We start from the raw sequence: 27,909 nt of genomic DNA, 5'->3' as shown, positions 1-27,909 counted from the left end.
AGCACTTTGGGAGGCCGAGGCGGGTGGATCACTTAAGCCATGAGTTCGAGACCTGCCTGGCCAACATGGTGAAACCCCGTCTCTACTAAAAATACAAAAAATAAAATAAAATCAGCTGGGCATGGTGGCACATGCCTATAATCCCAGCTACTGGGGAGGCTGAGGCAGGAGAATCGCTTGAACCCAGGAGGCAGAGGTTGCAGTGAGCCAAGATAGATCGCACCACTGCACTTGAGCCTAGGCGACAGAGTGAGACTCTGCCTCAAAAAATAAAATAAATAAGTAAATATCTAGGGTATGAGATTAACATCATCTATGTTTTTGTTTGCATGGTAATTTAGAATTTTCAAGTCACTTTCACATTACTTGGGCCATTCCCTTCTCACGGTGAATCAGGGCAATTAATATTTTCTACCTGTCACCCTAATGCAGAAATGGAGGTTTAGTGAGTTTTCTGACTTGCCATTCACTGGGCTATGGAGTGACAGAGCCTGATTCAAACCCAAGTCATCTTATTCTTTGTGTGGGGAACTGACACTCTCATGGGTTCCCCTGCCTTGGCCCTGTCCAAGTTGTGGCCGTAGAGTGAAGTTATCCCTGATAGCCCTTTACTTTCTGTGGCTCCCAGTCTGATTGTATCATCCAACTGTTGCTAAACTAAATTGTATTTACAGTCTTCCAGAATTGTTGCACTGAGTGTTGCATGTGACCTGTTACTGGGAGATTTGCTGGTTGCTGTTAACATTAGCCTGTCAAGGCCACCAGTTATTATGCAAGACCACCTTCCCCCATAGGTGGTAGAGCTGTTAAGATAAGGAAACTTGCAAAGTTAGTTCTGGTCCTTAAGTCATGTCATCTAACACTGGAGGCTGACAGTCAGCAACCTAGAGAATTACTAATATTGGAGTTAATTGGATTTCGTTTTTTCTCTCTCTCTTGCAAACACTTTCTTGACCCTGCCTCTTTTCTTCCCTGCCTAGACAATTATTTCCAGACCTGGGCATTTGGGTGTGTCCTTGTTTGTAAGGCCAGTATGTACTTGTTCTCCTCTTTCCTCTAATGAATAGGACTAGTGAGAAACTATTTTTGGAAAGTATTAAGCTCTTGGAGACAGTGATATCATCATTAGTCAGGCTTTGGACTCTATTAAATAATGTGCATTTTCACTTTAATAATCCTTGACATCACTTCCAAAATGAAAAGTGATACGCTTATTCATACTATCTTTGGCGTGGGAATAAAAATTATTAAAAATTCAATGTGAATTTTTCTTTAACATAATGTTCTATTAAAGCCACCCAGTGCTAGGTGTTAACTTTGTATGGCCTGGTTTTTGAAGTCTCTCTAAACCTCAGTTTCCTCATCTGTCAAATGGCTCCATTACTCACAGGGCTAATAGGTTCTGACAACTCAAACAAAAAAATGAATGTATAGGGCTAGGTCAGTCCTTGGCCATTGAACTAATGCACAGTAAGTTGTGGTATTGCTGTTAACAAAGGAATGTAAATATTTTGAGTCAATAAATAAGACCTAGGCATTGATAAGATGCATTCTTGAATGGCTTCCATTGGTGTGGTAAAAGCATCCTGTGTATATTACTACAATGCCCCAGTGCTGGGACTGGAATATTTTTATTTTTGCTGTTTTCCCCCATAAATGATCAGATTGTAACAAATGAGCTAATTAATATAAGTGAAAGTCCTTTGAAAAGTATGGAAGGCTTTACACATATAAGGAGACGTTATTATAATTCCATGCCAACACCAGCACTGCATTAGTGCCAGACTTTGACGTATGTTTTCTTTTATCTCCATATCAACCATCCCCAATTTGAAAATGCAGAAACGAAGACTGAGAAAAGTTGAGTAATCTGCTAATGATCACAAAACCAGCAGGTGATGCTGGGGCATCTCTGAAGGAGCTTTCAATAAGTAAAGATAAAGAAAGGTCAATGGCAAAATATCTCCTTTATTCCTGATGGAGGCCAGGCGAGGACTAGCTTAGTGTCTGAGCCATGTGGGCCTGCTAACTGAAGCCCTGAGATAGGCACACTCCCCTACCTGTTGACTGTGGTGCTGACCCAGGCCAGGCACACTCTTTGCAGAAGTAGGCTTTGGAGAGAAGAGGAGGCTGCTCACTCTCTGTGCCCATAGATTGAAAACTGGATCTGAGCAGAACCTTCCCAGCTACCTTTCCCAAATCTGTCACTCAGATACATCACTTTAATTTCCAGGGCTAAAGTGAATATGAAGGGGCAGGGAGAGGCCCACAGTTACACAACTGAGTTGTCTTTTCAAACTGGAAAAATCGGGAGTGGGAAAGAAGTGTTTCCATTAACAAGAGGCAAAGGCAATTTCCAAATCTAAGTCTGTGACTCAACTTCAAAGCCAAGCTTTTCCATTAAGCCCAGGCAACACCCCTCCTTGCTGAGGAAACTTAAAAGTCGGGTCAAGTTCATCTTTAACCATCATCATATGTGGTATCCTGTTTATTATTTTTATTTTAAATTTTTGTAAATACATAGTGGGTATATATATTTATGGGTGACGTGAGATATTTTTATACAGGCATGCAATGCATAATCACATCAGAGTAAATGGGGTATCCATCACCTCAAGCATTTGTCCTTTGTGCTACAAACAATCCAATTATGTACTTTTAGTTATTTTACAGTATATAATTAAATTTCTTTTGACTATAGTCACTCTGTTGTACTACCAAATACTAGGGTCTTATACTTTTTTTTTTTTTTTAAAGACAGGGTCTGGCCCTGTCACCCAGACTGGAGTGCAGTGGCACTACCTTGGCTCACTGCAACCTCTACCTCCCAGCTCAAGCCATCCTCCCTCCTTAGCCTTCCAAGTAGCTGGGACTACAGGCACACACCACCACGCTTGGCTCTTTTTTGTAATTTTTATAGAGATGGGATTTTACCATGTTGCCCAGGCTGGTCTTAAACTCCTGAGCTCAAGTCATCCGTCCACCTTGGCCTCCCAAAGTGCTGGGATTACAGACATGAGCCATGCACCCTGCCTTTATTCATTCCTTCTGTTTGTTTGTTTGTTTGTTTGTACATTTTAACCATTCCCACTACCCTCCACCCCCCGCACTCCCTTACTACCCTTTCTAGCCTCTGGTAACAATCTTTCTACTTTGTATCTCCATGAACTCAATTATTTTAATTTTTAGCTTTTACAAAGAAGTGAGAACGTGAGAAATTTGTCTTTCTGTGCACAGCTTATGCTAACATAATTACCTCCAGTTCCATCCATGTTGTTGCAAATGACAGCCTCTCATTCTTTTTTATGGCTGAACAGTACTCCATTGTGTATACATACTCCATTGTGTATGTATTTTCTATTTCTACTCATCTGTGGATGGACACTTAGGTTGCTTCCAAATCTTGGCTGTTGTGAATAGTGCTGCAATAAATATGGGAGTGCAGATGTCTCTTTGATATACTTCTTTTCTTTTGGGTATATACCTAGCAGTGGGCTTACTGGATAGCATGGTAGCTCTATTTTCAGTTTTTTGAGGAACCTCCAGACTGCTCTCCGTGGTGGTTGCATTCCCACCAACAGTGTAAGAGGGTTCCCTTTTCTCCAAGTCCTGGTTAGAATTTGTTATTGCCTAACTTCTGAATAAAGCTATTTTAACTAGGGTGAGATTATATCTCATTATGGTTTTGATTTAAATTTCTCTGATGAGCAATGATGTTGGGGACTTTTTCACATACCTGTTTGCCATTTGTATGTCTTCTTTTGAGAAATGTCTGTTCAGGTCTTTTGCCCATTATTATTAGATTTTTTTTTTCCCTAGAGAGTTGTTTGAGCTCCTTATATATTCTGGTTATTAATCCCTTGTCAGATGGATAGTTTATCAGTACATTCTCCCATTCTGTGGGTTGTCTCTTCACTTTGCTGATTGTTTCTTTTGCTGTGCAGAAGCTTTTCAGCTTGATGTGATCCCATTTGTCTATTTTTGCTTTGGTTGTCTGTGCTTGTGGGGTATTACTGAAGAAATTTTTGCACACTTCAATGTCCTGGAGAGTTTCCCTAATGTGTTTTTTTTTTTTTTAATAGTTTCATAGTTTGAGGTCTTAGATTTAAGTCTTTAATTCATTTTGATTTGATTTTTGTATATGGCGAGAGATAGGGGCCTAGTTTCATTCTGTTACATATGGCTATCTAATTTTCCCAGCATCATTTATTGAAGAGACTATTATTCCTCCAATGTACATTATTAGCACCTTTGTCAAAAATCAGTTCACTGTAGATGTATGGATTTATATCTGGGTTCTATATTCTGTTCCACTGATCTATGTGTCTGATTTTTTCCTAGCGCCATGCCGTTTTGGTGACTATATCTCTGTAGTATAATTTAAAGTCAGATAATGTGATTCTTCCAGTTTTGTTCTTTTCACTTAGGATAGCTTTGGCTGTTCTGAGTCTTTTGTAGTTCCACATATATTTTAGGATTTTTTTTAAAATTTCTGTGAAGAATATCATTATTTTGATAGAGATTGCATTGAATCCATAGATTGCTTTGGGCAGTGTGAACAGACTGTTAAATATTTAACAATATTCATTCTCCCAATCTATGAACATGGAATATCTGTTAATCACTTTATTTCTTTTTATTTATTTATTTATTTATTTGTAATTTTTTTGAGATGAAGTCTCGTTCTGTTGCCCAGGCTAGAGTGCAATAGCACGATCTCGGCTCACTGCAACTTCTGCATCCTGGGTTCGAGTGATTCTCCTATGTCAGTCTCCCGAGTAGCTGGGATTACAGGTGCATGCCATCATACCTGTCTGATTTTCTTTTTGAATTTTTAGTAGAGATGGGGTTTCACCATATTGGACAGGTTGATCTTGAACTCCTGACCTGAAGTGATCCACCCGCCTCAGCCTCCGAAAGTGTTGGGATTATAGGCATGAGACACCACCACGCCCAGCCGTTAATCATTTTAAATGTTTATTTGTTCAGTAATTAAATAGAGGCAAAGTTTTTTGCTAGTACAGTGGTGCTATGCGCAGTAACATGTCAGAACAAATGTAAGTGAATAGTTGAAATTTTATATTTCGGTTTTGAGTAGATTCTAATCTGTAGGAGTAAGTCTTTGCAGACAGGTAGCATGGAAATGAAATACTAATTCAGTATCTATGTAGAAAACCATAGGTTCCATTGAATTGCTTCATTTTATAGTTAGATGGATGCTCCGTAGGAAGAGTATTTTGTGTGCCTGTATTTAGGTTCTTAAACTTGAGTTATGTCTGTTCATAAACCTGAGCAAACCTCTCTGAAAACACAAAACTTAGAAGAGAAAGTACTAAGGTACCTAAAAACATGGTTAAGTGTTACTATCTGGGACAAATATTGGGACATATAGCTCAAAATAATATAGTCATTGTTTTGATCAGGTATGAGATTTGTTCGTGTTACAACAAAGCTTCAATGAGTGGCAGAGTTGCAAGAGTAGAGAAGTTAAGAAAGGACTCAGAGGGATGTGGAATCCATGTCCTGGCACACTCTGGCTTTGATAAATATTACATGATTGCAGTGATACCTTTTTGTGAGATATAATTCATTGTTTCAATAATTAATGGCACTAGTACATGTTTCTAAGAGTACCAAAGGTAAATAATTTACTGTAATTACCAAAGAGGAATGATATTATTTATTTATGAGAACTTTTTTTAAAAAAATGAACCTTTGTGAAAAATAACCTTAGGCTCCCCAATATAGGAACTGTAGCTTGCCCTCCACTCCACTCATGCCAAAAAAATTAAAGGAACGTCACTACTTTGTGTTAAGTATTTTGCCCTACTCTGAAGGTTTGTTGGTTTGGTTCTCCAAAAGTCAGTACAAGTTGTTGTTAAATAAGGCCAGACTGAAACCAACACCTCATCTTTGGTTAACGCATATAGAATTTGAGAACTTTCCTAAATGGTTTATTGCCTTTGGCAAGTTAGAATCTTGGTTTCTTGGATTCTTATTAGAAGCTTCATTGCACACCCATTCACTAGATGTGTCCTTGCTCATTAAATGCAGATAAAGCTGTTCCTCATTCATTTTTGCATTTTCCTAGGACGTGGGTGAGATAGTGACTTGCATATAATTCTCTACAAATTTATTTTTCGTTGGACTTCAGGGCTATTTTTTTTAAAATCTGTGTGATTCAGAGTAAGTTTTTAAATTTAGATTTTATTATTACCAAAGTTATGCAATTAAATAAAAAGCCATATCATTCTACAAGACACACTTGTTAGAAAGAAACATAATCCCCATATACACCTTCAGTCCCCAATTTCTCCTTTCCAGAGACAAGTGCTTGGAATAATTTTTGATGACTCTTATGATGTGCTTGTATTATCTCTAAATACTACATGTATATTGTTCTTGTTGATTTTTCTCCATTTCAGGAATGGTTTATTGACTTCCCCAAATGAAAGCTGAAGCTTTAATTTTTTTCCCCACACTTTTCCTCCCCAACAATGCACACTTTGTATCCTCTCATTTCCCCAAAAGTTGTAATTTATTTTGCTTATAGCTGTATTTGATGCTTATCTTGTCACGCTTATGTAAATGTTACATATGTGGCTTATGTTGTGATTGCTTTTTCTTTCTTTTTCTTTCTTTTTTTTTTTTTTTTTTTTGAGATGGAGTCTTGCTTTGTCACCCAGGCTAGAGTGCATTGGCGCAATCTCGGCTCACTGCAACCTCCACCTCCCAGGTTCAGGTGATTCTCCTGCCTCAGCTTCCTGAGTAACTGGGATTACAGGTGCATGCCACCACTCCCAGCTAATTTTTTGTATTTTTAGTAGAGAAGGGGTTTCACCATGTTGGCCAGACTGGTCTCAAACTCCTGACCTCAAGTGATCTACCCACCTCAGCCTCCCAAAGTGCTGGGATTACAGTCATGAGCCACCGCACCCGACCTGATTGCTTTTTCTTTCCAGCACAATATTTTATGTTCCCTGGGGTTTTTTCACTCGCTTGATGTCCTCTGTGTATATCAATAGTCCAACCCCAAAACTCTCCCCAAGGTGTACATATCTCTCAATATGTTCACATTCATTAGGTGATCTATCTGTCTTGTCTACTTACCTCATCTTGCTTAGAGCTTTCTTACTTGTCATATTCCTTATAGGTCCACTGCACACAGATGTGCTCTTGGGGTCTTCCTTCATCATAACCATGAAAATTCCCTTTGATTTCTCTTGTGTTGGAGTCCATGATGTCCTTTTTCTTGGGTTAGTCCTTCATTTTGGTGGAGTACATCTTCCAGGTAGTTTCCTCAGAGAGTGCATGAGAAAAACGTTTTTTAAGGTTTTACATATCTGAAAATATCTGTCTAGTTCATGCTTGTTTTTAGTTTAGCTGGTTATAGAATTCTGACTTGAAATCATTTCCTGTCAGAATGTTGAAGGAATTGCTCCATTGCCTTTTACCTTCACGTTTTGCTGTTAAAAGTCTGATACAGGCCCTCCATCTGTGACCATTTTTTCTCTGCATGTTTATAGACTCTGTCTTTGTCTCCACATTCGGAAATGTTACAATGATGTACCATAATGGGTTCTGTATTCACAGTGCTGGTCACTCACTGGGTCATTTGACTCTGGCAAACTCTGTCTTCAGCTCTGGAAAAGTTTCTTAAATTGTTTCCTTAATTTATTTTCCTTTGTTCACAATTTTTTTTTTCTTTCTAGAACTTCTTTTCTTTAGACTGAGGAGGAGGATTTGAACCTCCTGAACTTATCTTTTGCTTTCTTGTATTTTCTCTCCTGTTTTCTAGAGTTAAAAATTTCTCTATACTTTCTAGGGTTTTTTCAATATATTTGTTGCTTTCTAAGAGTTATTTTTCCCTGAATGTTTCTTTTTTTTTTAATAAGTAGTCTATTGTTTCATGGGTGTAAAAATATCTTATCTCTCTCTATATAATAATGAATAATTTTAAGTTTTCTTCTCCCTGAAAAGCCTGTTTCCTCCAATTTGCTTTCCTTCTGTTTGCTTGTTTGTTTTGTTTTTATACTAGATGCTTTTCTCAACCGTCTAGTGACTGACAACTGTCTACTCATTAATAAGCTCATTGGAAGCTCTCTATATCTTGTGGAGGTTGTTATCCGTGATTTCCACTGAAGTAATAAACCAGAACATTTCACTGGGAAATTCCAGTGGGCAGGTCAGAATCCTCAGAGACTTCCCATTTTTCTGCCTAGAACTCTGTCCCTAACTGTGTCTGGGAGACCAGTAAAGGAAGGCTGGGAGTCTGAATATTCAGTATACAATCCCCATTTTCGGTATGGTGCCTCTAGCCTTCTAGTCTCCTGCCTTTAGTCTTCTGCTAGGGTTGGTGGTAGTGATGGCAGGGGATCATTATTTGACAACTGAGGGGATTATGAAAGTCAAATCACTTTTTAAAGATAATTCTAGCCAATCCTGTTTCTCTGCTGATGTGTTTTCTCTTATTCTCTCTGTCCTTCCTGTGTGTGTATTTTTAAATATGTGACTGTCATTTTACTGAGGTTTCAGTAGGAAGCAGATTAGCAGGGAACTGTGGGCTAAAACCTTTTATCAGATTTGGTACATTCTTAGCCATTATCTTTTCAAATACAGCTTCTACTTTATTCTCTTCTTCTCTTCTATTTCTAAGGGTCCAATTTACACTTATGTTAAAATCTCTCAGTGTTCCACGTCTTGTACTGTTTTCTATTTTTTTTAAACCTATCCTTCATTTTGTATACTTTTCCATTTAGGGCTCTAACTTAACCCTCTTTTATATTTTGTCTAAGTCAAGAACTGACATTGTATTTAGCACTGAACCAATGCCCATTGGATTCCTTCTTATGTATATTCTAGTGTTCTATCCCTTTTAATTTGTTTTCTCTATCTTTCCCTGTGTTTTTGTAAACATACTAATCATAGTTATTATAAAGCACTTATTAGCTTACCTCGGAATCTGGATGGCATAGGAGTCTATTTATAGTGTCTATCTAGCTTGGTTTGGTTTTATTTCATTTTTCTGTTTTTATCCACCCACTCTGATCATGCTTGGCAATTTTTCACTTTATGCTAGACATGGTGTATAAAAAATTGTGGACACACTAGACATGGTGTATAAAAAATTGTGGACACACCCAAAGGTGATATATTCCTCCACAGAATATTTGCCCTCCCTCTGCTAGGCAAATAGAATAGTAAATTTTAATTCAGTAAAGATTTTGCTGAAATGAGGCTGGTCTGTAGCCCTGGTGAAAGCTCACACTACCTCTGTTTTCCCCCCAGCTCACCAGCCTCCTTATTTAAAATTGTGGTATGATCTTCAAATCTCTTCCCATTATAAGTTCTAAACATTTAGGTCATTTTCTTATTAACTGACAAAAATCTCCATTACGCTCTTCAGAGATATTTCTGGTTAGGTTTTGAGCTTTCTGTTCTGCACAGCTTCAGAATTCAGCACATGTTCTTAGCAGGAAACTGTAGCATGCTTGAGGCCACCCAAATCTCCACCAAAACTCTCCTGGCTTTTCTATTCAACAACAGTGATCCCTGTAGGTTAAAAATACAAATCTGTTTGCACTGGTAACTGACAAAAGCCTGTAAGTTAAAAATGGGCAACAGAAAGTCAACTCAACTCCTGAAGATGTTCCCCCTCCCAGAGTTTGGTAGTTCTTTTAGTTCTTGATGCTTCAGCCGCGCTCTCTGCTGCATTCCGATACAATTTCTGTATTTTATCTGGCTTACTTGGCAGAAGCACTAGGTTGCTACCAGCTACTCTGCCCCACTTGGAACCAGAAGTCATCAAGATTGAATTTTTCGCTTTTTATTTTGAGAATTGGGAAAAAAAATTACAGTTGTTATAGGATTAATTTGGAGACATGTTGAAGTGCTTAAAATCATAGTTGGAGTTAGTTCTGTGATATTTCTTTGCCATGTCAGTTACCCAGGGAGCTTTCTTAAAAGATTAAAATAAAACAAGATGTCAATAGACTTTATTTTCTAATATTACGATACTCAGATTTCAATGTATTTCTATAGAGGAGAATTTAAAAATTATTTATGTTGAATGTAAGTCTACCCGGAATTAGAGGAATACAGATATATTTTATATGTGTAGAGAAACCAGTCTTGTATGATTTGTTGATGTAATTTAATTTACCATTTTATTTTTCAGCATCTAACATTCACAAGGGAATTTGATTCAGATTCTCTTAGACATTACAGCTGGGCTGCAGACACTTTAGACAATGTCAATCTTGTTTCAAGCCCCATTCATTCTGGGTAAGTAACCTAAATGTCACTTTTCATTATCCTACTACATGAACAGTGCATTTATTATTTACAGTTATAAATTCATATCAACAAGCTTCATATATATGAATATATTCATGTATGAAATGTATATTCATTAGTATATGTGAAACATATTTGTAAATCATTATTAAATTTTCTTTCTAGGTAATTCTGTATGAGTTTTTTTGAGAAAAATTTAATTTTGTTAGAAAAAATAATGAAATTATTGATACAACAAACTTTCCTGGCTATTCTAATCTTCTAGGTCTTTACTTTTCCTTTTCAGAAAATTTCCTTTTTAAATTTTTTAAAATTTGAAACATAGTGATTTTTCTCCATTTTACTTTTCTATTCAAAAGAAATTTTTCTAGGTATCTGATTTTTCTTTCCAATAGAAAATTAAATATGTAAGTATGCCTGTTAATTTACCTTAACTGACTTTTGTGCTTCCCTTAATGATAGAAGAATTTCTCTCAAATATTTAGTGGTGGTTTTTGTTTTTGACTAGGTCTGGCTCTGTCGGCCAGGCTGGAGTGCAGTGGTGCAGTCTTGGCTTACTGCAACCTCTACCTCCTGGGCTCAAGCTATTCTCCCATCTCAGCTTCCTGAGTAGTTGGGACCACAGGTGCGCACCACCATGCTCGGATAATTTTTGTATTTTTTCATAGAGATGAAGTCTCACCATGTTGCCTAGGCTGTTCTCAAACTCCTGAGCTTAAGCAATCTGCCCGCCTTTGCCTCCCAAACTGCTGGGATCACAGGCCTGAGCCACCACACCCAGCAAATATTTAGTTTTTAAATGAGCAGTAAGCTCTGGTATTGTCATTTTTTTCTCATATGATACAGGTCTTTGATTTGACAAATGATTTGTTTTCTGTGATTTTCCTTTTAAAAGAATATATAAATTTGAACTTTCAAGTTGGTGCCTTCTGCATTTCTGAAATAAAATTACAATTAAGTTGTATTAATTTGTAATTAGAAAAAAAGAAATGAGTAAAAAGAATAAAGATATTTACTTACAAAAAAACCATTTTTTTTTTTTTTTACATGAGGAGACAGCCTCCTCATGCTGCCTCCCTGGTCAGTAGAATTTGAGGCAGGAGGCTAAAAGGGGACCTGCTTTAGTTACTGAATTAATAAATTAGTGTATCTTTAGATACTGGATTCTTCATCTTTGGGTAACTCAAATTTGGGATAATTGACATCCATATAAGTAGAATCAAAATAATTCATTAAAATGATGAATATCTCAAAGTATTTTTGCCTTTGAAATTGGCATTTAGGCCATAAGTTAATTGTGGTCAAGGACAAGGGCAGATTATTTTGGAATTAAATAAATTAACAATAATTAATATTCATGAAGTGCTTCATATATGAAATATTTGCTGCTGCTCCTAATTAAAATAAATTGTAATAGCTAACGTTTACTTACTTCTTGTCATGTGCCTGGCATTGTGCTAAATCTTTTACATGTGTTGTCTCATTTATATTTACTTGAACCTTATAATGATACTGTGAGATACATATTACTCATTATCCTCATTTTACTAATACAAAATCAGACTCAGGAATGCTTCAGGTTAAAGTATAGTTATAGATTTTGGCTTTGTAATACTACGATTCTGAGAAACAGATCAATATCATTCAAATGGGAATAATTGACATGAAAGTACTTCATAAATTATAAACTTTATGGTGGCTTTTGAGTTATTAACATTGCATTTCTTCAACTCAATTAGAAAAACCTTGAATTATTATAATTTTAAACTGCTAAAAATATTTATATAATTTATATTCGATGCATATCAGTCTAATGTTAGAAAAGCAAAACAAAAAAAAAAAATCAGATTCAAGAAGGAAAATATACAACATTTGGGATACATTCAGGGAGCAAACATGTTGAGTTTTTTGAATCACGCTTGATGAATTGCCACCATATTTCAAAGACTCGAAACCATCACTTTGTATTCTCTACAAATCAAAGACAAGGTACTAGGGCTTAATTTAGTAAACTGAGAATTTGAAGAAACATGATAATAAAATCAGAAATGAACTTTCCCATACATTAAAAACAATGAAGTATTTGAGTATGCAAGTTATCTCCCCTTCACCTTGAACGTTATTGAAGACAACAGAGACAATAGACACGTGCAGGAAAGCAAAAGTAATGGCATCAGGTGTGGGCTTATTGGAAAAGGAAAATATAGACCTGGTGTAAACTTAGAAATATTTCACTGATGCCAGATCCTTGCAGTTTATGCACCTACGTAAGGCAGATATTTTTCTAGGTTGTCCCACAAATGCCAAATGCCCTGGTTTCATTTTCTGATGGTTTTTATTTTTCCTTTGCTTGTCATTGACATTTTCTGTTGCTTGCTTCTAATTATATTACATTAATTTTTCCCATTTGCTTTCTAAATTATTTTGCAGCTATTCTTCACCACTTCCTCAGTATGATTCAAGGTGATAACTGTGTCCTTTATGTGAACCACCCTTTTTGTATTTTTAATTTATGTGAATTTTTCCCATAGTTAGATTGTGTCAATGTCTGTAGTATATCAGCATTTGTCATCCTGCTGTTCCTAAAACTAGAAACATTCATGTATTAGTTTTAGGATCATTTGTAGAATTTGTGCTATGTTTAAATATTAATAAGATACAAATATTATTACATATTACCTTTTAATTTGTTTTAGAAGTTATATTGCATGACTTTTTTACACGGAATATGTAAGACGGGTTTGTAAAACAAATCACTGTATTTTATAATGTTATTAAATAATAGGACCCATGTCCTGTTTAATGAATAGTCCCACTTTTCCTCAGTCTGTTGACTCCATGAAGTTGAGAACCTCAGAACAATAAATGGTTGCTGATGAGCCCCAGCCATGCACTGTGTGCTATACAGAATACAGAGAAAGAGACGCTTCCAGTTTGTTGTTAATATCATCTTAACTAGTGTTTTTTCCATTGGTTCTGACATTCTTTACAGCTGAGCTATTTTTATTTTAATTCTGATAAACTGTACCTTCAGTCCGCTCAGCTCCAATCAGCTATCTACCTATCTATCCACCCATCAGTCAATTAGTATTAGTAACCAAGTCTCACCTACACAGTTTCTAAGCAAAATAGTTTTTTTCATTGATTTATTCAGTAAATATTTATCGTGTCCCTATTTTGTGCTAGAATTGTGCTTGGCTCTGCAGGTCAAGCGGTGAACAAGACAGACCCAATCAGAATTACTATCTAAATTGTTGAGACTCAGCGGTTGCCAGGGCAAATACTCCCCTCTCAGTGGAAACACTCCAGTGTGTGTGTATGTGTGTACTGACACAACTGAATCTTCAAGCCCAAAATTTGTCGTGAATCGTTTTAAATCCATTCTGTTACTGTTATTCCTAATGAAAAATTGATTTCCTAGTTACAACTACTAAATGCAGGGAATGATTCGATTTTGTCTTATAATATTGCCATATTGCCTTGTTACTGAATAAAAGTAGTTGTTAAATATACATATGTCTAAGAAAATGTGGGCAGCCCAGAGCAATTTCAGGTGAGCCTCATGTCTTTTAGCATTGGTAACAATTCATCCCAACACTTGTACAAGTGAACAAGTATCTTTTTCTTTGACTAGGGAGGAGTGATTTTTGTTTTCTTTTTGTTTTTGAGAGAGTCAGTGTTTTCCCCTTTAACTTGATTAGCATAGTGGTCCCAATCTCCCAAAATCGATAGAATGTTATGAAAGACATAAATTAATTCAGAGCAAAATGGTTAAATCCAAAACGAGCAAAAGGGTGTAAAGATGAATCCACCTTACTGATGAGGAGAGTTGGTTCTAGGAATCTGATAGGCTGAAAAATGATCTCCAGCCCATTGCCTCTCCCTGTGGGGATCACGGGCCAGTTGGCTTGAAAAGGTCACTCTTTCAAGGTCAAGAGGTATTCTTCTTCAGAAGAGGGTCCCCAGCTAGGAAGTCCATGCAAGGTCTTAAATTCTGTTTGCAGGATGTTAGCATTGTTTTTAGAGGAAAAAATAGTAAAGAATTTTGATGGATGGGATTTTTTTTTCCAAAAACACTTAAGAATTCAGACAATTTTCCAGTTATCACCATTTTGTACTGTGCTAGTAATCTATATTTTCATATGTGGAAACTAGAATACAGGGATATATTTGTGTTCCGCTATCTGACCTTAACTCTTCCACACATTGGACTCACCGAATGATGTTTACTTATAACTCTGTGATAGTAACTGTGTTAAAAGTCTGTGATGATGATAGTGGAACCGTGCATACGTGATAGAAGACAGTGATTCCAATATGCTTCTACCCAAATATAACAGTTAATTTCTTTACACTGCCATACCTATCAATACATGCAGACTGTTTTTCCTTATTAGCTTTAATAAAAGGCCAATGACAGAATTATATAATTTAGAGCCACTTTCTAAAAGTCTAAGTTCCATTTTTTAATTGTTGTATAAAATATTCAAATGTAGGTTAATTCAGACAGCTTTTAAGCCCATATTTATACTGAAAACATTTAATCCCTTTCCATCAAAATCACCTTAGCAAATCTAGTCATCTCCTGCTTTTACTATATTCTGCTTTATCATAGTAAAAATTAGTGTTGGTATGATTAAATATACATTCATTTTATGAGTCATAAATGTCAAGACATACTGTGGAGTTTCATCTTACTTGTAGGGGACCATATGGCAGCATATGGCAAAAACCACTCATAGGTAAAATGACCTTTCAATATAAAGACCACAGTTTTTTTTGTTTTAAATGCATGAGAATCCTCTTAATAGACAGTTTTTACTCCAGTTTTGAAACCTCCCTTATTCCTTCCATTTGAGCCTGGTAAAGTAGTTGGCTTTTCTGTCTGGGGGCCATGTTCCACCAAAAATAAGTTGTGTTTCAGTTTTTGCAAAGTGCACAAGTTAAATACATGTTTGATGTGACTCCACCGTATTTACTTCCGATTTATCTTCAAAGAGAGGAAGTGATAGCTACGTTGTCTGTCACTTTAAATAAACTTTAACATTTAATTTCAAAACTTGCTGTGAACACAGTTTATTTCCATCCTTGAATTGGCCTCTGATCTTCTCCCCACAGGTTTCTGGTTAGCTTTATGGTGGACGCGAGAGGGGGTTCCATGAGAGGAAGCCGTCACCATGGGATGAGAATCATCATTCCTCCACGCAAGTGTACGGCCCCCACTCGAATCACCTGCCGTTTGGTAAAGAGACATAAACTGGCCAACCCACCCCCCATGGTGGAAGGAGAGGGATTAGCCAGTAGGCTGGTAGAAATGGGTCCTGCAGGGGCACAATTTTTAGGGTAAGTTGTTTTGTCAATGTTAACCTTGGCCCTCACAACACATCTTTGATTTTCTTGACCCTTGTTAACTCAAAGAGTTAACTCTTAAAACTGCTTAGTTGGACCTGATTGAGTATACTTTTTGTAAAGTGTCAAAGGTCACAAAGCTGTGTGATTCTGTGAAAGGCTAATAGGCTGATACTTTCTTAACTCAGTTTGCTGGTCAAGGCTTTTACTAACCGAGAAGCATGTTCTCTGCTCAGCAAGTGCACGGAACCCCAGTGGTCCCTGTAGAAGTCAAGGCACCATTCTAGGGAAAAAATACAGATGCTGGAATTATTTTATCACGTTGAATCTATGGCTGCTTTGGGGACATGTCTTTTTAAAGAAAATTTTTCGGGAAACAGTTCATTGTGATATGGTATTTTACAAAAAGGAAAAATAAAGTTAATTCATTTTCTGAGGTGGCACTTGGGTGCAAATCAGGCAGGCTCTGTCGTGACTGACAGTTTGTTCACAATTTCCCCTTCTCGTTTCTCTTTCTGCTGCATGGATGTTATTCAGTAAACTGCATCTTCCTACCAATCCTCCCCCTGTAAATGAGGGTGAGAGCTTGGTTAGCCGAATCCTGCAGCTTGGGCCTCAAGGAACAAAATTTATTGGGTAGGACCTTTATAGACAAGATACAGAATGTCTACAATTTTTTTTTTCCATTTTCAATTTTTTTCTGTCACACCCATGGTCTGATTCTTGTCTTAAGTTTATTTTTATTTTTTTAAGTTTTTTTTTAATGCTTTCAGTTGATGTGTGTCACTGAAAGAAAAAAAAATCATAGTGGCTTGACTTAATGTAGCACCGCTACCTATCTTGTGCTTTTCAAGCATGTGGAATTCACTGCAAGCATTCTGCTTTCATAACTTCGTGCTTTTGTAAACCTTTCTTTAATTTGAAATGTTTCTTCTGAATATGATACTTTTTAAAGACAGCGACAGTCTTTAACCCAGTGTAAGAGAAGGTATTTGCAGGCTTTGAGTCAAAATTTGCTATAAATTACATGTCTGTACACCTGTGTGTGTGTGTGCGTGCATGTATGTGTGTGTAATCAGATCTTTTAAAAGCACATGAGTACTGTGTAATTTTTTATGGGCTTTGAGAAGAAGTCATCAATAAGTAAACTGATTTTGAAAAGTATTGGGACAATAAGATATTTAAATAAAAGTAAATAGACAGCAGATAGAATATTCTTTGAAAGTTATAAAATTGTTTTGTTTGGTTTTGTTTAAGCTGAAATGCACTGGTATTTGTTGTTTGTTCGCTTGTCTGTTTGATTGTTGTATTTGCCTTGGCAGTCTGCATGAAGAACCCTGTTAATGAAAAGCTATGCTTGGCTTTCACCTTGGTCAAAGACCCTTGTTCATACCTTCTCTCCAATATCATTGAGCATCATACATAAAGCCACATTCCTTAAATATTTACAGAGACAGTATCTGACACATTAACCTGCAAAGATTGTATCTTGTTCTCAAAACTAAATACTATTTAATGTTTAATTATAAGGTGTAGTTAAAAACTCTTGTAAATACCTTAATCTTGAAATTACGAATACTGCTAAGAACACTTGATTTTGTTTCTACCTATTGAAGAATAAAGGCATTATAAAAATTATTTTTTAATCTTTAATTTGAATTCTGATTTTGCCAAAAGCAAAATGATCATATTTATCATCCCCGTTTTAAGCGAATGCTCTTCCAATAAATCGATATTCATGTTTTTATTTATGTTATTTGATCATTATAATGATGATCCCTTTTTCTGCTCTTACTTATTTAAGTCTGTATCTTCCGTTATCACATATACCTAAACACATAGGTTAAGAAGTGGGGTTTCATACAACCTCTGTAGGAGAATAATGATACTGTCTACTTAAATGTCATAAACTAAAGCTGCACAATCCAACTACATAAACTGTGTGTGATTGTGGTCTGCTTACTTCCATTCATCTCTTTTAGTATTTATCCTATTTTAAAATTTAACAAAATTATTTCCCGTGGCTTGATTGGCTATGTTCAATTTGCAGCCATTCTTTTACATTCCTTTGCAAAAGGACACTGTCAAAAATTACTGTGTCGTTATATGACCATTGCAAACCAACAAGTACTTTTTCAGAAAGTGTAAGTATTCCTATGCAGGTTATATTAGAGCCAGGAATTGAAGCTACCTACTACCATTTCACAAATTGAAAAGCACAGGAACTCTCTTAACCGTATGGCCATGAAAGGCATGGAAGCTGCCTGTTGGAGGAGTCATTATCATATTGATTGTTTTCTTGCTAAGGAGAAAATACAGCAATCATCTTTCAAACTAGGAACTTTATAGAATTTTTTTTAAAGAAATGACTGTGTCCTTTTAAATCATTAGCATTTGTATAATATACCTATTGTGTCTTTTAAAAATGGACCAACTTTCTTATGGTCTACTTTAATAACTTTCCATTCTGATTCAAAATTCCTATTTATATGTACTGAAAAATTTCTCCTGTTAAATCCTATGCCTAACATATGGTAGTCCTCCAAGAACTGTTTGTGAGTGAATGAATGATGGCATGTTATCAGGCTTCGAAAATATTCTTTAATTAGCAAATGATTCTGCAGCTTTGAAATCATTCCCAACCTTAGTGGCACCTCTGATTTTCAAATGAATACTGTTAATGAAACATTTTTTAAGTACGATACTCTAAATATATTTAATTTGATACCAAAATAATGTGGATTTTTTTTCCAGCCCTGTCATAGTGGAAATCCCTCACTTTGGGTCCATGAGAGGAAAAGAGAGAGAACTCATTGTTCTTCGAAGTGAAAATGGTGAAACTTGGAAGGAGCATCAGTTTGACAGCAAAAATGAAGATTTAACCGAGTTACTTAATGGCATGGATGAAGGTAATAATGATGGCTCCTTGGTTCTGTAAATGTCTGCAGGCAGAAATTAAAGGAATGACTAGATTATGTAAAACAGGACTTGAATTTCACACATTTATATTTTAAGCTAGGACTCCAGTTCTTCAGCTTTTTTTTTTTTTTTTTTTTTGAGGCGGAGTCTCGCTCTGTTGCCCAGGCTGGAGTGCAGTGGCACAATCTCGGCTCACTGCAGGCTCCACCTCCCGGGTTCACAACATTCTCCTGCCTCAGCCTCCCGAGTAGCTGGGACTACAGGCGACCACCACCATGCCCGGCTGATTTTTTGTATTTTTAGTAGAGGCAAGGTTTCACCATATTAGCCAGGATGGTCTCCATCTCCTGACCTCGTGATCTGCCCGCCTCTGCCTCCCAAAGTGCTGGGATTACAAGCGTGAGCCACCACACCTGGCCAAGTTTTTCAGCTTTTATTGCTGTTTTCTATATCATAAGGCATGAAGTTCCATTTAGTCTAACAAACTTTGTTCTCCGTAATATAGAAGTGTAAGTATTTTGATGATTCCATCTTTAATCACATACATCAGTCTTTCCAATACCAAAGAAAGTTTTCTAAGTCAAAAATGGGCAAACAGAGGGTGAAATAATAATGGAAGGTATGCAAGGCATGCTGAGCATTTTGAAGAAAATATGTTCACATTTTCTTTTTGGAATTATTTCTGGACTCTTTCAGCTTTTTCAGGTTTCTCCCAGATAATTTCAGTATCCTTCATAAATTTTTAATTTCTCTTGGGCCGTAATTAGTTTCTAAAAAATGTTTCAGGGTAATTATTGGAGTCTGCGGTGTTTCAGTGTCTTATTCTTTGACTTAGTAAGACTGGTATGTCTGAGCATGTCACTTTATCATACACAACTTCTTCAGGCTGTCTGACCCTAAGAACCAGAGCAGTTTTTCTTAGTAGACATTGGGAATAGTCTGGTTTTGAGAATATGTGTTTGATACAAAGTTTTCCTTTAAAAATGTAAAAAAAAAAAAAAATTAGAGAACAGGCTCACCATAAAGTCTGATGCCAAAAGAAAAATATCAGAGCTAATTCTTCCTTTATACTCACTTCCTAATCACTCCAAATTAGGAATTATTTAAATAACAGCTTTATTAGAGATATAATTCATATTCCAGAAAATCCACTCTTTTTTAATTCACTGATTTTTGGAATGCACTCAGCGTAGTCTCCAGTCAGTTTCAAGGCGTGAACAAAGGAGCGAGATGAACTGTAGGGTACTTGAGGAGTAACCTCGTGCAGATTTCTTGATCTCTGAGCCTCTGATTCTTCTGCAAAATGGAGATTACCTTCCTAACTTCCTGCAGTTATTGTTGAGAATAAATAGAATAATTAGGTGAGGCACATATGAAATACAGTTCTTGTTATGTAGTAAGCCCTTGATAATTATGAGTTATTATCACCATTATATTTATTCTATAGAAAAAATCGTCATGCCAAAGGTTTAGTATAAGACACAATTACCACCTACCATGAATTTAAAGATGTCTTTACAGCAAGGTAGAGGGAAAATAGTAATTGTTGAGTGTCTAGCATTCATGAGGCACTGATAAATACCTTCATATGTGAAAATTTCAAAAGAAAGGATAGCACTGCAAATCAGGTGGTTTTAATTCCACCTTACTTATAAAGAAATTGAAGTTCAGAGATGTCAAGTATTTTTTTTTGAGATGGAGTCTCACTCTGTCACCCAGGCTGGAGTGCAGTGACACAATCTCGGCTCACTGCAGCCTCTGCCTCCTGGCTTCAAGCAATTCTCTGCCTCAGCCTAAACTAAGGCTCAGAAAGATTGAGAACTAAACTCAAACCTACACGTGTAGGCTTGTTACATAGGTAAACTCGTGTGGCCAGTGTTTATTATACAGATCATTCTTTCACCCAGGTTCTAAGCCTAGTACCTACTAGTTATTTTTTGTGATCATCTCACTCCTCCCACCCTCTACCTTCAAGTAGGCCCCAGTATCTGTTGTTCCCCTTTGTGTCCATAAGTTCTCATTTAGCTCCCACCTATAAGTGAGAATATGCAGTATTTGGTTTTCTGTTCCTGCATTAGTTTGCTAAGGATAATGGCCTCCAGCTCCATCCATGTTCCTGCAAAAGACAGGATCCCATTCTTTTTTATGGCTGCATAGTATTCCAAGGTATGAAGAAACAATGATATAATCTTCTGTCTTGGATTCTATAAGCTATTTTGGAAAAACTGGATAGCATTTCCTTGCCACAGTTTTAAAGACCAGATAAACTTTGGTTCCATTTTAGACAATTAGATGAAATGCAAATACTTCCAGGCTTAAAGAATCAAGCACTGGAGGCCACTAGAGCAAAAATGAGGATGGAATTTTCAAGGCACAGGTTTTCTTCATGTATTAAACTTAATAGTAATGAAGGAACCATTACGCACATTTTATAATTAAAGCTCAGTTAATCAAATTGTATGCCAAACTCGAGCCCTTCTCGCCACTCTTTTCATATCCCCAACCACACTTCATTCTTGTCAGAACTTTCCTCTCTTCAAAAACAGACCGGCAACAATAAAACCCAAATCTGTCTTTTTAAAAAGACAACTTATCTTTTTCCTTGAAGGTGCAACTGTTCAAAGTTCTAGTTCAGAGAGAAGCATAAACATAGTTTAAGAGGTTTCATCTTTTTAATGTTCTTTTCTCCTCTCTACTCTGTTCCTCTCCCATTTTGCTACTGAATAACTGTTAATTAACAAGATAAAAATAGTTCCTGAATGAAACCAGTGACCAGATCACTCAAGGTTTCCTTAAAAAAGAGAAATAGGCCGGGTGCGGTTGTTCACGCCTGTAATCCCAGCACTTAGGGAGGCCGAGGCAAGTGGATCACGAAATCAAGAGATTGAGACCATCTTGTCCAACATGGTGAAATCCCATCTCTACTAAAAATACAAGAATTAGCTGGGTGTGGTGGTGTGTGCCTTTAGTCCCAGCTACTCAGGAGGCTGAGGCAAGAGAATCGCTTGAACCCGGGAGGCGGAGGTTGCAGTGAGCCAAGATTGCGCCACTGCACTCCAGCCTGGTGACAGCAAGTCTCTGTCTCAGAAAAAAAAAAAGAGAAATAAATTGTCCCACCATTATTTAATATAACATACTAATTTCATAACAATTAAGCTTTATCCGTCATCTGTGGCAAGTGACCCTTGATAATGCCTGTCTTGTTATAAATGTCTATTTTTATCAACCCCCTTCTCCATAGATGAATTCTATGTGCTACTTTATAACCAATCTATATGCTACTTTTATAACCAGTTCTGTTGTAGGTTCGTCTTTGAAAATCTTAACATTCAAGTATTTAAAAATCATCTTAGCAAATATTCTGATCACTGATTTTTATTAACACAATTGTAAAGATCGGTTTAGTGTGTTAAAATGTGTGAAGCCTTTCCATGTATGCAATCAAATTTAGCTGTTAGAATAACTCCTGGGAAGGATAATTTGCCCCATGTAATGTGGTGGTTGGGATCATGATTTATGGAAGTTACACAGACTAGACTTCTCATCTTGGCCCCACCACTTATTCGTTCTGTGACTGTAACCAAGCACTCAGTCTCTGAGCCTTGGTTTAAATGTGTAAAGTGAGGATGTCTAATAGTGAACGAATAGGGAATAGATGAGCTAATATATGTAAAGTTCCTAGCATGATGCCTGATATATGAGAATCAATCAGTGTTTAGTCATAGTCACAGCTGCCATGTAACTTGTGCAGGAGAGCAAATGGGGTCTGAAATCCTGCCCTTTTCACTTGTCAAGCCATCTGCCCTGATACTGGCCTGTAAGACATAGGGGTACTTTTTTCTAATTTGCTCAAAGCTGCTATCTAGTTGCCAAGCTGTGTACCTACAAGGTCGTGTACACCCCAAGTGGGCACCCTTTTCCAAATCGTACAAAGACACTACATCAGCTAGTGAAAGCCCTGGTCATGGTTGATTATGGTGACACACACTCAACATTACCACCACCCAGCTGGGAAACAGTAAATAGATTTAGTCTTCCAAAACCTGGACTTCTGTCTCCACACCTAGTTGTCTCTCTGCACTGCTCCTTTGCCTCTGTATGCTCTCAAATGAATGATGCCTGTGAAAGTGCTTTGTGTAGAACAAAAGAGACACGTATATGTCAGCTAGTATTTAAATTTCCCATTACTAATGAAGGCACATCTTCGTTTCTTTGTATGACACATGGTATATATTCAGGAAAAACAATAGCTGCAAAATAAGGGGGAATTAAAAGTTACTCCTTATCGCCAGCAAGCCCAGGGACTAAAACATCAGTGGTTTTGCTAATGAAGTAGGTGTGTTAGCAAAGATCTATTGAAGAGGCTAGAATCGCACAAAGGACAGTTGGTCTGGGTGTGAAGAACCTGCCGTCACCACTAAGGTATCATGCAACAGCAACAACTTTTCACTTTGGCAGCAGACATAGATCTTGTTCTAGTCTTTGTCAATTTTTGTTTTCTCAGCAGAGAGAAAGATGCTGCAAACAGAAAACAAACATTCATTCCCCCCACCAAATTATAATGCACCAAACTGAATTCACTTTTTAAGTTTAATGAAAACTTTAATTAAACTCACAAAGTTGAATTAAACATGTTCAAAATTACACCTCCAAAGTCCGACCCCAAAGGGTGTTTTGTAGTTGACAGTTATTGGATCTGGGAGCGTTTTCTGGTAGAAGAAGTCCTTCCTCCTGTAGAGGTGCTTAATTTACAAATCAAAAGCTCCAGAAATATTCTAGTCCTGCCCTGTCCCGTACAGTAGCCACTAGCTCCATGGAACAACAGAGCACTTGAAATAAAGCTAGTACAAATGGAAATACGCTGCAAATGTAAAATACACCAGATACATGAAGATGAGTACCCTTCTCCAAATACATATCTCATTATTAATTTTTACATTGGTTACACATTGAAATGGTAATATTTTGGATATATTAATCTAAATAAAACGTGCCTATAATCCCAGTGACTCAGGAGGCTGAGGTGGGAGGATTGCTTGAGGCCAGGATTTCAGGAACTCAGCCTGGGCAACATAGACCTCATCTCTAAAAAAGAAATAAAAAATTAATTTCACCTGTTTATTTTTATTTTTTAGCGTGGCTATAGGAAATTTAAAATTACATACCCAGTTTACATTATATTTTTACTGGACAGTGCCTGTCTGGACAGTGTGTATGCTTTGTTTTACATATCTATTTTGTTTTAACATAAAAATTGTTGCTACCTAAGTATTACACAGAAGGCTTTGACTATGTATGAATTATGCCATTATTTAAAAATCCCAATCACTATCTTGGAACAAAATGTTGCTGAAGTTCCCCCAAACAATTTTACAATGCTAGGAACATATTTTCTTATCATTGCTGAACTTTCCAATGAGAGCAAACGAAGTTTTTAAGAGAATACATTTTAGATTGAATAATTACACTATTTTCTTGTAAACAGAAACAGGAAAGGAGAAATTGATACTTGCTAAGTAACAGAAAATAAATTTTGTAAATTTACTATCTGACTACATAAACAATATCTTAGAAACAGACTTCTCAGAAGTTGCCACTTGGGTTCATTTCAATATAATTTAATTGTTTTTGCTATGAGACCAATGTAGTCTTAAAATGTCAAGTCATTGTGGAAGCAGTTGAGCACTGGTAAGTGAAATACGTAGCTTTATGTTGTGCACAGCACCCTCTGCTGGAGAAATCTAGTAACAGTTTTGAAAAATTCCAAAGGAGAGAATAAAAATGGAATTTAACTGAATCAGGATTGTGGCTGGGGTGCAAAAAAAAAAAATAGCAAAATACTGACTTTCAGCCTATTGCCATAAACTGACATTTTAAATCAATTGAATGATGTCCATCATGTTGTAAAGGAAAGGAAACTGTACCAGAACAGTCCCCCAAACTAGTATAGAAGTAAAAATTCTAGTTTAGAAATGAAAATTAGACCAAAGCAAATGAGCATTAATAAAGGCAAGTTTTTAATGCATTTGTATATATGGATTTGCCAGAAATTACCTGTCTTTATGAAACATTGGTGGATCAAAATAATGACATCAGCCATCCTGCCCCCCACCCCCCATATCAGGCACAGTAGAGCTTTTAGTCCTCTGAGCACAGTGAAGCAGGTCCAAGAGGTTGGACATGAGCCTCTGCTACCTTTAGTGTTGATGTGAACAGAGAGACCAATGTGCCAGAAACTGCAGGTCTAAGCTTTTAGAGTTTAGTGTGTTCTGTATTTGCTGCTCATGCGAGGCTATTGATTCATGGTGTTTAAGACATTATTTATGATCCTGGATTTTGAAGATAGAATCATATTAATTGAATTTCCCCTTAGATGTAACAGTAATGGCTTAAACAATGGGGTGAAAAAAGTGACATATGGGGACTAATTGCCTGAAACCATGTTTTTATTTGCACAAATGGAAAAGTAAGCAAATGTAAGTCTCTTAATCTGCAGTCATAAAAGAAAACCTTAGAAGATTATTCCAACGTGGCCAGACATCCCCTACTTCTCTTCCTCCAGGAAGTCCTCCCTAAACCCCAGTCTCAGATCAAACTGGTAAATACACCCACAGCACCATAACTGCAAGTTTGAGTTTTGATATCTTCCTTGGTGCACTGCAAAAGTCCAAGAGGGCAGAGACCAGCTCTGACTTGTTGACAGCCATTATGTCCAATGCATATAACAACTCTTGATACAGAGTTGTCACTTCATCATAGTCTGTTGAATGAATGAGAAATAATGACTTGTGTCAGGCATATGCCCCCCTGTTGGTGACACTTTTTCTCAATAATCCAGTGACCCATACCCAAGAGAGAGAAAAACTTTCTGGAAGAAGAGAGGCTACCCCAAATGGGGAGAGGAAGTCTGGGGCCTGGGGAAGGCTCTGGGGTAGGTTATAGTCATTCTACACACAGAGTACAAAGTAATCTTAAACATCAACACTGAAGGTAGTGTTCAAAAACTAGTCACATTTCTCCTTGATTTTTAAAGTAATATCTCATAAGCACATAATGATTAAAAATTAATCTTCTAAAAATAGCTTTAAAAATATATGATTGTCAGAAATTATATTAATAGACTGCTAAAACTGGAGGGAAAAGCAAGCAGGCATATCATTGTTTCCAGACATTCTACATCATCAGCACTTACTACACTGTGCAAATCTAAACAACAAAGAGGGTCTCTACCCTGAATAAAGATGTGAAATAATGCTGACCCAAATAGATATAAAGCAGATGACAGAATTGAATAACTATATGAGTTCACCACTAAAATTATAAAAGGTGCATGGAGCCTTTCGTATTATCTTTGCCATGCCCCATGAATTTATTTTAAAATAAACGTTTTTTAAAAAATTGAAAAGATCTCTATGATGTTTACTTCAAGGAAGAAGGATCAAGTTATATCATTTGAGGATTTTTCCCTATAACATCTTAGGTGAACTTATTATGAAAGTTGCATATTTTGATGGAGCTGAACTTTAATTCCAAAGGGATAAATGCCTGTAGTTTTCTAAACTAGTTCAGTGAATATATTACAAATGCTATGTTGTTCTACATATTCTACAACTAGAGTTGAATATTATAGATTTCTTTTTTATTTTCTTCATTTCTCTCAACTTATTTGATATTCAACTTTCAGTAATTGGTGATTTTTTAATGGAATGAAATGGAAATGATAGCAATTCAGATTTATACTTTGTAGAGAATTACTTTAAAAATCTAAATTGTGTATTCCCTTAGATCTGCTACAGATTGGCTCTCTGGCTGCTCTCAAAAGCTGTGTGGTCTTGAAAAGAATATATACCTTTTCTAAGTTATTATATGAACAGAATTGTGCTGGGTGATTTTCTATCATTTATTTTCATATCCATCCCAGAGGAAACTTCTCATCCTAATCACATAGATGAGGAACATATGGCTCAGAGAAGGTCAGGACCGTGCCTAAGGTCCAGGTGCACTGACTGCAGAGCTAGATTTCAACCCTGTGCACCTGTCTACAGTGACTTTCTACGATGCTATAGCTTGCTTTTTGAAATCTAACATTCTAAAAATCCTTTATTTTTTCACCTCTCAATATCAAACACCCCATTTTTACAGGAACTGAGCAAGGCATGCATCTGACTAGAAATTAACCTTGATACAGAAATCATCCTTTGGGAAACCTTGAGGCCATTTGTATTCCTTCCATGGACTATTCACACCCCCCAGGTCACAAATAGCCTTTGAAATCTAATTTTGAGTGAGGCAAAAACTAATCAAGATGGTCATTTGAAAGCATTAAGAATAACCCATTTAGTCAGAACATGATTTCAGTCATGTTATTTATGCTTCATTGTATTATGGTCTCCATAACCATTTATATTTACAAAGCATTTTATGATTCTTATTGTTTGTAACAAAACCTCAGTCACAGAGAGTGTTGTCCCATCTTTTATAAATAAACTGAGTTACAAGGTGCTTAAGAAATGTATCATTTATTTATGAGGCAAGAAGGCTATAGAACATTAGTGGCTCTGTAATCAGGCCTGTTGCTTCAATGGATCAATGAGAAGTCAGGTCACCTTTTCCACCAAGGCACTTGCAAATCTATTCATTACTCATCCATTTATCAACCACCACTCATGTGTCAGGCAGTCTGCAAAGACACTGTGTTAAAGAGTGGTTGAAGTCCATGTCTGTGTGACTTCATCTCTTCCCAACGCCCCTTTCCTAGACCTAGGTTCTAAGCTCTAAAACTGACAAGCTAAATCCATCTGGTCAAGTCACTTAACCTCTCTGAACTTCAGACACCTATTTTACCAAAATGCTGCGTGGGCCAAATGATAATTGACCTGACACAAAATAGACCTTCAGTAAGTGTAAAGTTCAATCTTCCTCCTGGCCAAAACTGCCTGTTTCAGAACTCACTTCTCTTTTCCCTTTAATCCTCTTTTTGTATGTTAGTAAAGATTTTAAAAAGAGAGAGGAGAGAGGAATTTCAGGGTCTTTTCATAGTCTATGGCATTATGAATCACCCTGAAAGGTAAGAAGCTCTTACGTTTATGTTCTATTGTTTACCTTACAGCAACTTATGCCATTTTCTCCCTTGATTCGGTAGCTATGGAGTTACTTAGAATATCCTTTTAAAAAACAAAACCATATGAAAGTAATGAATATTTTTGCCAATAAGCTTCTCTTCTCGTATTAAACCATTCTTGTTTTTTATAGGGTCCTGTTGTCACGTTTTTAACAATTTGGGTTCTGAATTTTTAAGACAAAGTACAGGATGAGAGTCTACCAAGACATTACTTTTTAAAATGT

The 27,909-nt window shown here is 36.6% G+C and overlaps 1 protein-coding gene across 34 annotated transcripts in view; it reads left to right on the top strand.

Moving 5' to 3' along the window:
* The window catches only part of ANK3 (ankyrin 3), a 704,392-nt gene that overhangs the window by 606,907 nt on the left and 69,576 nt on the right, over window positions 1-27,909 (top strand). For 23 of the 34 annotated variants that reach the window (XM_031652632.1, XM_031652636.1, XM_031652640.1 and 20 more), the window contains 4 exons: window positions 10,178-10,284; window positions 15,415-15,639; window positions 16,183-16,281; window positions 18,400-18,554. In XM_031652632.1, the coding sequence (XP_031508492.1) occupies window positions 10,178-10,284; window positions 15,415-15,639; window positions 16,183-16,281; window positions 18,400-18,554 (586 nt within the window). The remainder of the gene's footprint in view (window positions 1-10,177; window positions 10,285-15,414; window positions 15,640-16,182; window positions 16,282-18,399; window positions 18,555-27,909) is intronic. The other 11 variants (XM_031652653.1, XM_031652651.1, XM_031652649.1 and 8 more) reach the window with 1 other exon arrangement.

This window comes from Papio anubis, chromosome 11, assembly GCF_008728515.1.
Source record: "Papio anubis isolate 15944 chromosome 11, Panubis1.0, whole genome shotgun sequence".
Taxonomy (NCBI): domain Eukaryota; kingdom Metazoa; phylum Chordata; class Mammalia; order Primates; family Cercopithecidae; genus Papio; species Papio anubis.
The sequence above is the reverse complement of the archived record's forward strand: the minus strand, read 5'-3'. Positions and strand labels throughout refer to the sequence as shown.